Below are 16,129 nucleotides of genomic sequence, written 5' to 3' on the forward strand. Positions count from 1 at the left end.
ACCTGCTGTGACATTATTTTGCAACTTCAAAGAAATTTTATAGAATCTTATATAGTCAATGAGCCTATTCATTATTATAGGACCTAAGAATATTCTTTCCTTATTTCTGGGGGGAAAAAAGCTCTACCATATTTTGGGGCAAAGTGAGAAAGTGCACTTGTAACTAGCCATGCTCACTTTTCATAATGTCTGCTTAGCACCCAGTTCCTTCCAGCTCACTGGCATTCCAGGACTGGAGTCCCTGCATACCTGGCTCTCCATCCCCTTCAGCTCCATGTACCTGGTAGCTGTGGTGGGGAATGTCACCATTCTGGCTGTGGTAAGGGTGGAGCATAGTCTGCACCAGCCCATGTACTTCTTTCTGTGCATGTTGGCTATCATTGACCTGGTTCTGTCTACTTCCACTATGCCCAAACTGCTGGGGATCTTCTGGTTTGGGGCTGGTGATATTGGGTTGGATGCCTGTTTGGCTCAGATGTTCCTCATTCACTGCTTTGCCACGGTGGAGTCAGGCATCTTCCTTGCCATGGCTTTTGACCGCTATGTAGCCATCTGCAACCCACTCCATCATACCACAGTGCTCACTCATACCGTGGTGGGATGTTTGGGGATGGCTGCCCTCTGCCGGGGTGTCCTCTACATTGAACCCTTGCCTCTGATAATTCGCCTGCGGCTGCCTCTTTACAAAACCCGTGTCATCTCCCACTCCTACTGTGAGCACATGGCTGTGGTCACCTTGGCGTGTGGTGACAGCAGGATCAACAATATCTATGGATTGAGCATTGGCTTTCTGGTCTTGATCCTGGACTCAATGGCCATTACTGCCTCCTATGTGATGATTTTCAGAACCGTGATAGGGCTGGCTACTCCTGAAGCCAGGCTTAAAACCCTGGGGACATGTGGTTCCCACATCTGCGCTATCCTTATCTTTTATGTTCCCATTGCTGTTTCTTCCCTCATTCACCGATTTGGTCACCAGGTGCCCCCTCCAATCCACACCTTGCTGGCCAACTTCTACCTCCTTATTCCTCCAATCCTCAATCCCATTGTCTATGCGGTCCGCACCAAGCAGATCCGGGAAAGACTTCTCCAAATTCTCAAGACAGAAACTAAGATCAAATGACTCATACTTCTCTTAAATAGGCTCATGGAGAAAGCACTTAAATATGATGGGCAATTTCCCATTGGGGAACTCCAGAGAGTCTGAGATGTTGGATCCTGTGTTCTCTGGGTTTTGTAATTCCAAAGGAATGCTAAAAAAGAAAGTACAGACTTGTGGTTGCCAAGGGGGAAAGCATAGGAGAGGAATGGAGTAGGAGTTTGGGATTAGTACATGCAGATTATTATGTATAGAAAGATGAACAAGGTCTTACTGCATACCTTGGGGAACTATATTCAATATCCTCTGATAAACCATAATGGAAAAAGGTATAAGAATGTGTATACATTTGTATAGCTGAATCACTTTTGTACAGAATTTAACACTGTCAATCAAGTATACTTCAATAAATTTTAAAAAGATTGTATAGCTCTCAATTCTCAAGTATAGGTGTTTTTTCTAGTTACTAAAGCATATTTAAGCTATAGAGATGGCAAAACAATGACAACATCAAGTAGCAATGACAACATCAAGTAGCAGTTAGTGTTTATTCAGCACTTAATTCTTACAGATACCCAGATATTTTATGAGGTAGATTGTATTGTTCACATTTTAAACACAGAGCAGAATACTTGCTTTATGAACTATACAGAGCTTGACCTGCCTAGATCAAATGTCCTATTTGGAGTTTATAATATATTGGTGTTATACAATATTATGTACTGGCTTTCTGTGTGTTCTTTAACACTTAAATCCTAAAAACTGGGTCATTTTATCAAAGTGGGCTTAGCTGCAACAAAAGCATTTTTTGCTCTAAGCCTTTAATAAATGAGATGCTGTTAAAAGTTGTATTAAAAACAAGAAGCATTCTAGAAAAAGACTAACTTGTAGGTCTGTTAGGTATGAGGAATACCACTCATGAAAGAATGGCCTAGAAAAGAAAAATCAGCTCAGAGGAGGGCAATGAGTCTAGAAGATCATGTCTCAGCATTGCCCTCATATCTTCCCCAAGGCTGCTTACCATGGGGCCTGAAGCATGAGGACTCCATGGAAAGGAAATCCTTGCCCTTGCCGCAGAAACTCTTATTAACCCTGATCCATCTGTAGGATCCCTGGTCAAAATATGTTGTTTAGAAAGATCACAAAATAAAAGGATGTGTGCTAGCATTTCTAGAAGCATTGACTTTACCCTCCAGATTAAGTAGCAGCTCAATATCTAGAAAATGGCTAATATATAGCACTTAGCTATCAATTGAAAAAGTCACTAATGTAATTCTTACAACCACACTGTAAAGGCAGAAATTACTATATCTTGCAAGTGAGGAAACATGCTCCCAGAAGTGACATAAACCAAGTGAACTTGGGGAATTGAGATGTTTGTTTCTAATGTTAAAGCTTTTAGCCTTTTTGATCCTCCTTTACTTCAATTGGGAAGGAGCTGAAGACTACCTTCCAACATCAGATGTACATGTGCTCAGTCACTCAGTTGTGTCTGACTCTGACTCCATGGACCGTTGCCTGCCAGGCTCCTCTGTTCATGGGATTCTCCAGGTGAGAATACTGGAGCGAGTTGCCATTTCTCCTCCAGGGGATCTTCCCAACCCAGGGCCCTTGTCTCTTGGGTTTCCTGCATCGGTAGGCAGATTTTTTACCACATTCTTCAATGGTTTTCCAAGGTCAGATGATTATGCATTTAACATTCCTAACACAACAGCTATTAACTATAACCATTATTCTCAGAAACTGGAGAGCACAGATCACCAAAGTAGTCTCCTCTCAGAGCAGAGGGTAGAACTGCATTCTATCAATGTCCAATGACAAGCTCCACAATTCCATAAAATAAAATAGGCAAGAAGATATTGAATATACTAAGCTTCATGTATACAAACTATCACTGGGCCTGATATAAATGGAAGTAGTCAGATGCAAAGAAAAGATCACTTCATGAGAATCAGAAAATATGACTTTCAGTTTTGCTTTGGCTATCCCAATTAATTGGAATAATTCCACTTAATTTGAATAACTGGAGTATTAGCTATCTACTCAGATATCTAGAATATGTTCTAATTAAGAGTTTGAATTACATTCATATTTCCTCTAGCATCTCTAACTTCCATTCCATCACTCCATCATGGCATTTATTGTTCCTGAGTCTTATGTCTGAGTTTGGAGTCAAATGCTCTTAACTATAAATGAAAAAGTAATCATAAGCAAAGTTCTGTTTTACTCATTCCCACCATGGTTGAGAGCCAGGGGAAAATGTTTATAGGGCCAAGTATATGTTCACAGGCTCCCAGGGACATTTCTGTGGAGCACAAGAAAGGGCAAGACTCAGAACTCAGAACCACCTCTAAAACTAGTTTTAATATATCATCATACCACCAAGTTAACCTTAGGAGAAAAGTTAGAAACATTCTCCTTCAGTGCAGAACATTTTCTGAGAGTATCCTCAAGGGAGTTAGACAATTTGAACCCAACTTATGGCATTCTTCCTCTGGAATTCAGGCTAGGAAGCGAGTTGGTGGCCATTGACAATGATACATACTTATTCTGGGTGTGGATTTGCCTTTCTTGCCAACAGAGCCTTGGCCAGCACTTCTATTTGAGGGCTTCCTGAGTGTGATTCACAAGCAGGACACACCCCATGACATAGTACACAAAGAATAGACACTTCAGACAAGCAGGATAGGGCTCATGACCATGGGACCTACTGGAAGTATTACATTTCCTCACCAGCCAGAAGCAGCTGGCCTCACAAAATGCCAGAGCCATCTTAAAACACCGCTAAAAAGCAGTTCAACAGGCAACACTTCACAGGGCACTTTGCAGAAGTAGAGTCCCAACCTTTAGGACACAGCCTATGAACTGAACCAGACATCTACATGGTGCTAGCTCCCCAGTAGGAAGAATACAGGAGTCTAAGAACAAAGGGGTAGATGCAGAAGTATTCCATGTATCACTCCCAATGATCCATTATGGGAGTTTTTCTTCCTTTCCCTACAAATCTTGGTCCTACAGGATTAGAAGTCCTGGTTCTCAAAAGGTAGAGACTATTGCCAAGGGACACAGCAAGGGTTCTCCTGAGCTACAAGTTACAGCTTACCATCAGGCTCCTCTGGACCCCTATGTCCAGGAACAAACAGCTGAGAATGGGAATTAACATACTGGCAGGAGTAACTGAATTGACGAGAGAGGACTGCTCATATAACGTGTGCCAGAAAAAATTTGTATGTGCAGAAGTCAGGTCATCCCCTGAGGCATTTTGTCATGCTCCCTCACTTAATTGTAACCATGAGTGTACATATGCAATAATCCCCAAATAAGAACCTGAATAAGGATTCAGCCCCCTCAGGAATGAAGGTTTGGATCACTCTGCAGGCAAGCCATCAAAATTCATGATGTTGACAACTAAGGGTGAAGGAATTCCAAATAGGAGAGAATGAGTTAACAGTTGTGGCTCTGAGCAGAATTTTAAGAAATGGGAGCTACAGAGTTCATCGATAGCAAGAAAGGCCTATGGAAACTATGGTGAAACTTCTCCTAAAATCTGAAGTAGATCTGTGCAATGTAAGAATGCATTGCAGTGGCCGTAAAACAAATGCATTTCAGATTTGACTGCAAGGAGCATATCTAATTGACAGCCTCAGTCATTGTGCTCTGGAGTTTATGGCATTGCCTAACCTCTGGTTATGAGCTGCTTCCAACCATTGGATAAGCACAGCGCTAATAAGGCACAGGTCTATTGTAGTGTGATACTGGATTCCTCATGAGCTCTATTGGCTCAAGACTTACACGCAGCTTTGCCAAAGTGGTCTTAGAAATGATAGCTTATGGTGAACGATGTCAGATTCATGATCTCTGAAGAAGATTTAGCTTCGGGACCAGAGACCAGGCTTGACCACTCAGGTCTCTTGTATGGCAAAAGTTTTATTACAGTGAAAAGAGACAGAGAAAGCCTCTGACATAGACACCAGGAGGTCGACGGAGTATGTCCCTTGGCATTGGCAGGTCTGTATAAACCCCCGCCAAGTCTCCCCTTTATGGGGCTGCCTTCAGTCATTACAAATCACCATGAAACCGCAGAGCAGGGCTCTTCACTTGCTTCACACAGAGTATGTCACTCATTCACACAAGGACACTATAGAGTTAATAAAGTGGAAAATATATACTGAAAAAGCAGAGGCTAGAGCTCCAAGTGTTCTTACCGTGTCCTGAAGATCCCGGACAAACCCCCAAGATGATAGCTTATGGTGAACGGCATCGGATTCATGATCTCTGAAGAAGATTTAGCTTCCGGACCAGGGACCAGGCTTGATCACTTAAGAGCTTTTGTGTAGCAGAGTTTTATTAAAGTGAAAAGGGACAGAAAGCTTCTGACATAGACATCAGACATCAGAAGGGGAATGGAGAGTGCCCCCCTCATTAGCCTTAACAAGGGAATTATATACTTTAGTTATTACAATAAATCAAAAGAATGTCTCAAGGTTGTAGAGATCTTACCAGACCCACTCCCACAATTTACATTTTACGATATCAGAATTAGTCAGAAGGTTTTCAAGAAAGAGAAACTGTCCTCAAGCAGGATACATTGTTTTTATATAATCCTTAGGAATGAATGTAGGGGGAAAAAAGTTTGTCCTTTCCTCCTCCTCAAGAATTCCAGGCTCCTGTCTCCTCCTTGTGAGCCCCAGGCCCCTTTCTCCTTCAGGGACCCCAGACTTATCAACCTGCCTAGGAATTGACTCTCATTAATACACTCAAGTCTAAGACTTTTCTTCTATTCTTTCCTCCTTCCCTCTGCATTGTGATTTCATGGTTCCTCCAGCCTCAGGATCCCTCTATCTTACTTCATGGGCATTTAGATGTGTCTACTTCTGACACATCAAATTAATTTAATGTACCCTCAGAGGGCAAATTCTAATGCAATTATGGTAACTCCAACTGGAAAATCAACTTGTTAGTCCTGTGGGGAAAGCTAATGCCTCTGACTATACACCTGATGGAGAAAATGTTTACATATTGAAGTATAGGGAAGTTTTTTTGGCTTATACATGGTTCAGCTTGAATACAGTGTGAACTAAGACAACCTCATTCATGACCTATGAAACACACAGCACATGACCTTTAACCATTAAGGGAAAGAATGTCCATTTCAAAGCAAAGGATGATTCCCTTCCTGTGGTTTTCATGTTAACTGTCCTTCAAAGGTAAGGTTTCCTTCCCAGACACCAGGATTCTGCTATCTCACTGTATACATACTGTCTCTTTTGAAACTTTGAAGAAATATTTGCATGTCACATTTAAACCTTATCAGATCAGAAAAAGGAACATGAAACTATGTGGAAACACACAAACTGAGCAGTTTCTCATATGGAGATGAGAGGCTATCTCCTAGGCTACAGTCCTCAGTTTGGCTCAAGAAACTCTTTCCTGTTTTAGGTTATTTATTGATTACATCCATCAATAAGCTCCTGATGAGATTCTTCTCAAAGACTGCTCTCAGACCTTGGAAAATGAAAGCTGTGTAACTGTCATGATCCTCAATACATAGATTACCAATGCTTTTTTTCCTTACCCTGAAACAGAAAATATGAGGGATATTCTAATGCAGATAAATCTTAAGGATTTTGTGTCAAAAGTGTCCTCAATGTCCTCAAGCATTCAAATTCAATGTATAACCGAAGCAGAGCAGCTACCTTGAACTTAACAGGCATTTTCACCACTCACCTGGTGACTCAGATGGTAAAGAATCTGCCTGCAATGTGGAAGACCTGGGTTCAATCCCTGGGTTGGGAAGATCCCCTGGAGAAGGAACAGCTACCCGCTCCAGTATTTTGGCTGGAGAATTCCATGGGGTCACAAAGAGTCAGACACCACTGAGCAACTTTCACTTTCACTATTCACAGTGCCTTATAACAGGGGTCCCCAACCTCTGGGATCTAATGCCTCATGATCTGAGGTGAAGCTGATGTAATAACAGAAATAAAGTGCACAATAAATGTAATGCTCTTGAATCACCCCAAATCATCCCCCACCCTGTCCAAAGAAAAATTGTCTTCCAGGAAACTGGTCAATGGTGCCCAAAAGTTGGGGATCACTGCCTTATTAGAAGGGAGACAGTGACAAGAATAGCTTGAGACTGCTCTAGATCAGCAGATTGAGGAAACTGAGCTGAGACAATGTCAGTTTTCCCCATAACAACTTATTTTTAAGTGTCTGGTTACTACCATTGAGTTACCACTTTGAGTTTTCATTCATAAGTTGCTCCTCCCTCTCACTCCCATCTCTTGTATGCAGAACATATGGGAAGAGAGTATAAAGGATATATTACTAACTGCTTGGCCCTTGTTGGGACAAGACTTCTGAACAGCTCTGGGTTTTTTAGTGAGGCAGACTAAAATACTGCTGGAGGCACCTCAGCAAGTTGTGTGGATGACCAGTGTGAGTTGTTTGGACTTTCTTCTGATATGGAGGTCTCTTTCTCCATCTGTTCTCAGAGCTTTGCCCTGTCCTCATCTCTACTGATCCTATTCTGAAAGTGCCTGTTACTTATTTAATAGCTATTACCTAAAGGAACACTCAGCCCCAAACTTACACTTCGATATTAGAACATTTATAACTCATAGAATGATCTTCACCCATTTTGGTTCACAACCACAAGTATTAGTGCCCCCAGCCTTCTTATACTCTTTAGGACTGACAAGTTACACAAGGACATTTCTGTCCCCAAGTCTGCTTTCTATTAGACCTAGGGTTTATTTTGTTTTGTGGGGAAAGGGAAGATTTACTGTGTTTTTGGTGCCTCACTCTTCATCCTAGCTTGACAGCTGCAGCTTTAGAATTCTCAGCCTCAATAATTGCATAAACCAGTTCCTTGTAATAGCTTTCATATGCTTACTGTATTGAACCTGTTCCCTGGGGAGTAATCCACACTATGGTAATTATAATAATTTAAATTGCATGCCCACACAGAGCCCTTTCTATTTTCCGTTGTTGGACTTCTTTCAATCCAGATAAGTCCCTATGACCCCAAATACCCTATTCTGGTCTTTTAGGATGAGCAACTTTTGATTCCCCTTTTTCCTCTCTTGGTTGAGGACCAGTTTGATGGAGAGAAAACTAGGAAGAGGACTCCTAATTTTCTGAGACTCAAGTTTAGTTTGTTTTCAATTAAAAGTGTAGGAATTTTAAGTTTATACCTTTAACACACTGTATGTTAACAACTGGGTTTGTTCTTTGGTTTCTAGACCTCACTTCCTTTGATCTTGCAGGTTCAGACTTATGTAAGGAAGTCACCCATTGACTTCAAGCACCAGTCAAAAGATGGAGTCTGTTATCCCTGGTCAGGGTTTTCATTCAACACAGGTTTCTCAATGAGGACACTGAGTTCAACTTAAGATCTCAATGAGGACATTGAGATCAACTTAAGCCCAACAAGATTACCCAGCTGTTGAGACAGATGTCTACATGGTAGAAAGTTCTTTTCCTTTTTTAAAGAAATTTTTATAACTATTTTGTATTGAGGTATAGCTGATTAACAAACAATGTCATGATAGTTGCAGGTAAACAGCGAAGGGACTCAGTCATACATATACATGTATCCCTTCTCCCCCAAACTTCCCTCCCATCCAGCCTGGCACATAATATTGAGCAGAGTTCCAGGTGCTATATAGTAAGTAGGTCCTTGTTGGTTATTCACTTTAAATACAGCAGTGTGTATATGCTCATCCCAAACTCCCTAACTACCCCTTCCCCATGCACTTTCCCCTGGAAACAATTAGCTCTTTCTTGAAATCTGTGAGTCTGTTTCTGTTTTGTAAGTCCATTTGTATCATATTTCTTTTTAGATTTCACATATAAGGGGTATCATATAATATTTCTCCTTCTCAGACTGATATTTCTGAGTCTCCACATTTATAGTGAGGCAGTGGTTTCAGAAATAGTTCATTTCATGAACTTCATTGAAAAAATTGGAATCCCTTATTGCTGAATGAGGACTCACGATCAGGTGTGAAGGCTGAGCAGAATGGCAATCAGGTAGATAACTAGATTCCTTAACCATGTCATTCCCCAAATGCAGTCTATCCTATGAGTCTGTCAACCAAATTCCCTGAGCTGGTTCAATTTTCCTTCTAACTGGCAGAGTAACTACCACGTTGTCAGTGTTAATTTGGCATTGCTTCCTAGGGTAGAATTCTTGGACATAGAGGCTTTTTCTAAACCCCCACTATATCAAGAAACTCCAGACTCAAAACTAAAACCTTCCTGCATCTGAATGCCAGCTCAAACTCAGTGCTGCCTTTGCTCTCACCTGGAGCATGGTTACTTTCATCCTTGATTCTCAACCCACTCTGTTCAGGGGATCCCACATTCTCTATTTTTTCTGTGAGTTGTTCTTTAGCTCAACACACTGGGGTATGTTCTGCTACTAGAATGTTTTAGCTATTGTTCATACAAAGGTGAACACATTTCTCAATATAACTTAACAGTCTAGCAGAAGAAAGGACCACAAAGACATCCATTCCAGCATGAATCATGAATTCAATCATGAATTCAAGCATGAATCACTAAGACGAAGTTGAGCTGATGGTTAAGTGATAAAGGACATAACTGCACCTAAAGAACATAACTGAAAACTAAAGAGAAGTCTAAGTTGAAAAAACTGGAAATGTAAAGATATTGAGAGAGAGGAAAGTTTGGTATTATCCAGGAAAGAAAGGTGGTGTAGATGGTCTGTAGGAGTTAAGAACTGTGGTTTCTAAGCTCTAGTTATGTTTACTTCTCCTATAGGTATTAAATAAAGCCTTGGAGGTAAGTAAATATTTTAGTGCCTGACAACCATTTAACACTTCTAAGCTCTTTAGATTTGTTTGCTTCCTTAGTTTTCATAACCACCTTACAATATAAGTACTGTTACCCTCATTTAGGGGCTTCCCAAGTGGTGCTAGTGATAAAGCAGCCCCCTGATGATGCAGGAGATGCAAGAGATGCAGGTTCAATCCCTGGGTGGGGAAGATCCCCTGGAGAAGGAAATGCCAACCCACTCAAGTATTCTTGCCTGGAAAATCCCATGGCCAGAGGGGCTTGGTGGGCTCTAGTCTATGGGGTCACAAAGAGTCAAACAACTGAGCACTCACACATGCACCCTCATTTTACAGGCAAGGAAATACTGAGGAATATAAAAGTATTGATAGATTCAGAGGACACACAGGTACTAAATGGTAGAGCCATGTGTTAAACACAGATAGTCTGACAATCTGTGATTTCAATATTGTTTATCTCATCACTGCAGAAGTTGAAATATTGATTTGGTTGATTAAACTGAATTGGAATATAAGACCAAGATTTAAAACTGTCATTACTTGCTCCGTCTCAATCCAAAGTGGTATTCTGATAGACTGAGTATAGACACTTGCTGCGGCCAGCGCAGCAGGTAGGGATCGAAAGTTGTCAACACACAGTTTGGGAGAAAGAAACTAGAGACAGAATTTAAGTTTTAAAGATGGAAATGGGGGACTCAAGACCTCTTGGACCAATAGCCCTGTCCCTTGGAGCCACATCACTTTTATTTAGTGCCTTGGCACACAGAAAGTATCTGTTGTGCTATGATAAAATCAGCCTCCTCTGTCCCCAGTCATGTCTCTCATTTTATTGATTACTTGGAACCATCTGTTATTTTCTTGTACAAGAGGTATCACCCAGCTATAGGTCGTAGACCCACATATGCCTTGGGAAAATATCTTGGTGTGTGCACAAGCAGTGTTCTGAACTTGCATTGGCCCAGTGTTCCAAGGCCCACATTATGTTTTTCCATAGCTTAACAGGGCATCATGACCCCAACTAATAACCTGATGTACTTTTGCTTAGATTATACTGTATTGCTATGTTTTGCTTCTATTATTTTTCCATGGTGTTTTCTCATGGCTTAGCCAGAGCAACGGGTGGCTAATTATTAACCCCTGCAGACACTAACCACGTTTATGAAGAAAAATCCATTTTTCACCTGCAGGCTACAGAAAGCCACAGGATTAAAGACAACTATTCAGTAAAAAGAATGGGCAAGTCATATTTGCTGTTCCTAATCTCCATTAAAGAGATGGGTCATTATGCATCACTTGAGAAGGGACTATTAAGACATGGAGAGAGGAGTCAGAAGTGTTTCTTCTAATTCTGCCCCCTTCAGGGGAGTAGCCACGTCCTTGCATGAAAACAGGGAAGTTAAGCTGCTCCCTTCACACCGATCAAGCAGTATAAACCAGCAGAAACGGAAGCTACAACATAAGAAGTGTTGGTCAGGAACCAAAATGCAAGATTTTAAAGCTATCTGGGTAAGTCGGAAAATGGCTTTGAGGGCAAGGACAAGAAACCTTTTTCAATGTTAGGCAGACATTAGTGGGGAAGGTCCCAAAAGGTACTTTGTCAGAGAGATGGATGTTTATGGCTTGTTATTTGACGGCCAAGTTGAAGAATGATTTTCTACACACATGTATTAGTTGGTGGTCATTGCCAAAGAGAAATATTAGTGCTGACCAAGAGATAAAGAGTTAAGTAACAGCAGCTAGAAGGGGAAAACGCATGTACTGACTTTGAATTAACTGCTCCAGCATCCCCATTTTTTGGCTATTGATGCCACCACCTCTATAAAGAACATGAAGTAAGGTAGCCAAGAAGAAGTCTGCTTATAGGAAAAAGGAAGATAATAGCTTGTACCCTATTACATGCATCCTTAACTCGTGTACAGTAAATCCAGACTTAACTATTCACAGAAAGATTGTTTCCTACCTAGATCTACCCCCAGAGAATTCTTGATAACATAGGACTGGCAAATCCAGGAGAAGCCCCACATGGGGGCCCAGACTCCTGAGCGACAGAACACAGTAATGCAAAGAAACAGAAGATGCAGTTACCCTGTCGTGTGCTTTTCCGAGGAATGACAACTATCCCTGCTCTGACCTGGACAGCTTCCACAATACCAGACAGCCTAAGTGTAAGATTGCTTAAAATCATTTCACATTGAACCCAGCTCCAGAGCTGTCCTGTAACCATAAACAAGAATTTCCTTGGTGATCTGAGTAGTCTTCAGTTAGAAGAACAATTAGGCTCACAAATCATGTGAACAGCTGTGAGCCATCAACCTTTAGTTCCTTTGGGACAAAAGTCCTAAAATGAGCCCAAAGAAATACTGCTAGTGAAGCCAGGATATATGAAGCTCTCCACTAGGATTTAATGTTGTGTCTAGACACCAGATTCTGAAAAGTAGTAACTTCTGACTTAGGGCTGAGCTCAACATGTTAGGTTGAGCAGCAACTCCTGTACCCATAGGATTACTGCAAACACCTGAGTCACTTTGGGGCTTATTATATTCTTTGCAGCCAAAGATGGAGAAGCTCTATACAGTCAGCAAAAACAAGACCAGGAGCTGACTGTGGCTCAGATCATGAACTCCTTATTGCCAAATTCAGACTTAAACTGAAGAAAGTAGGGAAAACCACTAGACCATTCAGGTATGATGTAAATCAAATCCCTTATGACTATACAGTGGAAGTGAGAAATAGATTTAAGGGACTAGAACTGATAGACAGAGAGCCTGATGAACTATGGACAGAGGTTTGGGACATTGTACAGGAGACAGAGATCAAGACCATCCCCATGGAAAAGAAATGCAAAAAGGCAAAATGGTTGTCTGAGGAGGCTTTACAAATAGCTGTGAAAAGAGAAGCGAAAAGCAAAGGAGAAAAGGAAAGCTATTCCCATTTGAATGCAGAGTTCCAAAGAATAGCAAGGAGAGATAAGAAAGCCTTCCTCAGCGATCAATGCAAAGAAATAGAGGAAAGCAACAGAATGGGAAAGACTAGAGATCTCTTCAAGAAAATTAGAGATACCAACGGAACATTTCATGCAAAGATGGGTTCAATAAAGGACAGAAATGGTATGGACCTAACAGAAGCAGAAGATATTAAGACGACGTGGAAAGAATACACAGAAGAACTGTACAGAAAAGATCTTCATGACCCAGATAATCACGATGGTGTGAGCACTCACCTAGAGCCAGACATCCTGGAATGGGAAGTCAAATGGGCCTTAGAAAGCATCACTGCAAACAAAGCTAGTGGAGGTGATGGAATTCCAGTTGAGCTATTTCAAATCTTGAAAGATAATGCTGTGAAAGTGCTGCACTCAATATGCCAGCAAATTTGGAAACTCAGCAGTGGCCACAGGACTGGAAGAGGTCAGTTTTCATTCCAATCCCAAAGAAAGGCAATCCCCAAAAATACTCAAACTACCGTACAATTGCACTCATCTCACACGCTAGTAAAGTAATGTTCAAAATTCTCCAAGCCAGGCTTCAGCAATACATGAACCATGAACTTCCAAATGTTCAAGCTGGTTTTAGAAAAAGCAGAGGAACCAGAGGTCAAATTGCCAATATCTGCTGGATCATCGAAAAAAGCAAGAGAGTTCCAGAAAAACATCTGTTTCTGCTTTATTGACTATGCCAAAGCCTTTGACTGTGTTGATCACAATAAACTGTGGAAAATTCTGAAGGAGATGGGCATACCAGACCATCTGACCTCCCTCTTGAGAAACCTATATTCAGGTCAGGAAGCAACAGTTAGAACTGGACATGGAATAGCAGACTAGTCCCAATAGGAAAAGGAGGACATCAAGGCTGTATTTGTCACCCTGCTTATTTAACTTACATGCAGAGTACATCATGAGAAACACTGGGCTAGATGAAGCACAAGCTGGAATCAAGATTGCCGGGAGAAATATCAATAATCTCAGATATGCAGATGACACCACCCTTATGGCAGAAAGTGAAGAGGAACTAAAAAGCCTCTTGATGAAAATGAAAGAGGAGAGTGAAAAAGTTGACTGAAAGCTCAACATTCAGAAAACAAAGATCATGGCATCTGGTCCCATCACTTCATGGCAAATAGATGGGAAACAGTGGAAACAGTGTCAGACTTTATTTTGGGGGGGCTCCAAAATCACTGCAGATGGTGATTACAGCCATGAAATTAAAAGACGCTTAGTCCTTGGAAGGAAAGTTATGACCAACCTAGATAGCATATTAAAAAGCAGAGACATTACTTTGCCTACAAAGGTCCATCTAGTCAAGGCTATGGTTTTTCCAGTGGTCATGTACGATGTGGGAGTTGGACTGTGAAGAAAGCTGAGCGCCAAAGAATTGATGCTTGTGAACTGTGGCATTGGAGAAGACTCTTGAGAGTCTCTTGGACTGCAAGGAGATCCAATCAGTCCATCCTAAAGCATATCAGTCCTGGGTGTTCATTGGAAGGACTGATGCTGAAGCTGAAACTCCAATACTATGACCACCTCATGTGAAGCATTGACTCATTGGAAAAGACCCTGATGCTGGGAGGGATTAGGGGGCAGGAGGAGAAGGGGGCGACGGAAGATGAGATGGCTGGATGGCATCACCGACTCGATGGACATGTGTTTGAGTAAACTCCAGGCGTTTGTGATGGACAGAGAGGCCTGGCGTGCTGTGATTCATGGGGCTGCAAAGAGTTGGACACAACTGAGTGACTGAACTGAGTGGTAAAGAACATGCCTGCTAACGCAGGGGATGTAAGAGACACCGGCTTTATCCCTGGGTCAGGGAGATCCCCTGGAAGAGGGCATGGCAACACACCCCAGTACTCCTGCCTGGAGAACCCCATGGACAGAGGAGCCTGGTGAGCTGCGGTCCACAGGGTCGCCGCACAGAGTCAGACACGACTGAAGTGACTTAGCATGCATATACGTCATTATTGCAAGGAGCACTTCTCCTGAGTCGAGCAGTTCTCGTTAGTTGTCCCTGCTCTCATCTTCCCTGGTGCAAACTTCCTTCCTCATCCTTTTATCCAGGCTTTGACCAGTTACCCCCACTCCAATATGATAGCTGCCATTTTTACACCAATTGACATTGTTATTGGGTTGTTTACCTACCCTGTGACATCCTTAAGAATTCTGAAAGGGACAATAGGAAACAGCATCCTAAGATTCTCTTTCATGTTGTGATGGACCAAGGGAGGGATTAAGGGTCTTCATTTTTGTACACAAATGAAAAGAATCACTCTAGAGGAAGCCAGCCACAGGTGAGGCTCTTTAATCCTCCTGCACTGCCTTATTCATAAGCAATGAACAGCATCTGTGAGATTCTGAATGAAGCACATAGCTTAGCCCTTAGTCAGAAATTACTACTCATGCACTAAGGAAAACTTAAATTTAAGCAATAGACAAATTGAAATAGCAGGACCCTGTGGTCTTCCCCCTCCCCCACATGTTATCTGCCTGCCTTTTGACTGTGGAAAAACTTTAACCAAAGAATAAATTTTAATCAGAGTGAGAAAATGAAGAAACAAAGGAAAACAGTCAAAGAAAACCCAATAATAGCTTAGTCACTAAGCAAAGTTAAGAACCTCTAGTTCCTCCTCAAGGACTGTATATAATATTCCAAGCCATGTCTTGTCAGCTGTCTTATAGACACTGAAAAACCCACCAAGTAGAAGTTAACTACATGACCCAACTGTGGTCATGACATAAGCTGCCACAATTCAGAGAACTGGCCTCAAGGACATGGAGACAAACCAACCCTGGAACTGAAGATTAATTGTACTTAAAATCAGAATGATGCTGGTCAGAACACATGACCAATTTCAAGATGACTGTCAGAGCTGACTCTGCTGTTTCTGCATGTAGCCCCCTCCCTCCATCTATGAAAGCTATTTCCCCCTGACTGTAGAGGAGGGTGTCAGTCTTTGGACAGCAGTCCCCCTGACCCCAGTTGCTAGCATCCAAAATAAAGCAAACTGTCCTTTCCACCAATCTGGCCTCTTCATTGGCTTCTTAGTGGCGAGCAGCTGGACCCAGCTTTCGATGACAATGTTGAGTGCTTTAGGAAGTGCACTTTGATATCAAAAGGTTGTCAATTAATTTCAGGCACTGGAATGAGTTTTAGGTTGTTGGATTAACAATCTGAGTTGTTCAAACTTTTTGACACGCAGGTCCCTTTCTCCATCT

General features: G+C 41.8%; 1 protein-coding gene across 1 annotated transcript; it reads left to right on the forward strand.

The window, feature by feature from the left end:
• Positions 1-169: 169 nt before the first annotated feature.
• On the forward strand, positions 170-1,123 carry LOC133054462 (olfactory receptor 52M1). Its single transcript, XM_061139468.1, has one exon. The coding sequence runs from the start codon at positions 170-172 to the stop codon at positions 1,121-1,123; it is 954 nt and encodes a 317-aa protein (XP_060995451.1).
• Positions 1,124-16,129: the final 15,006 nt, after the last annotated feature.

The sequence above is a fragment of the Dama dama genome, chromosome 1 (assembly GCF_033118175.1).
Source record: "Dama dama isolate Ldn47 chromosome 1, ASM3311817v1, whole genome shotgun sequence".
NCBI lineage: Eukaryota > Metazoa > Chordata > Mammalia > Artiodactyla > Cervidae > Dama > Dama dama.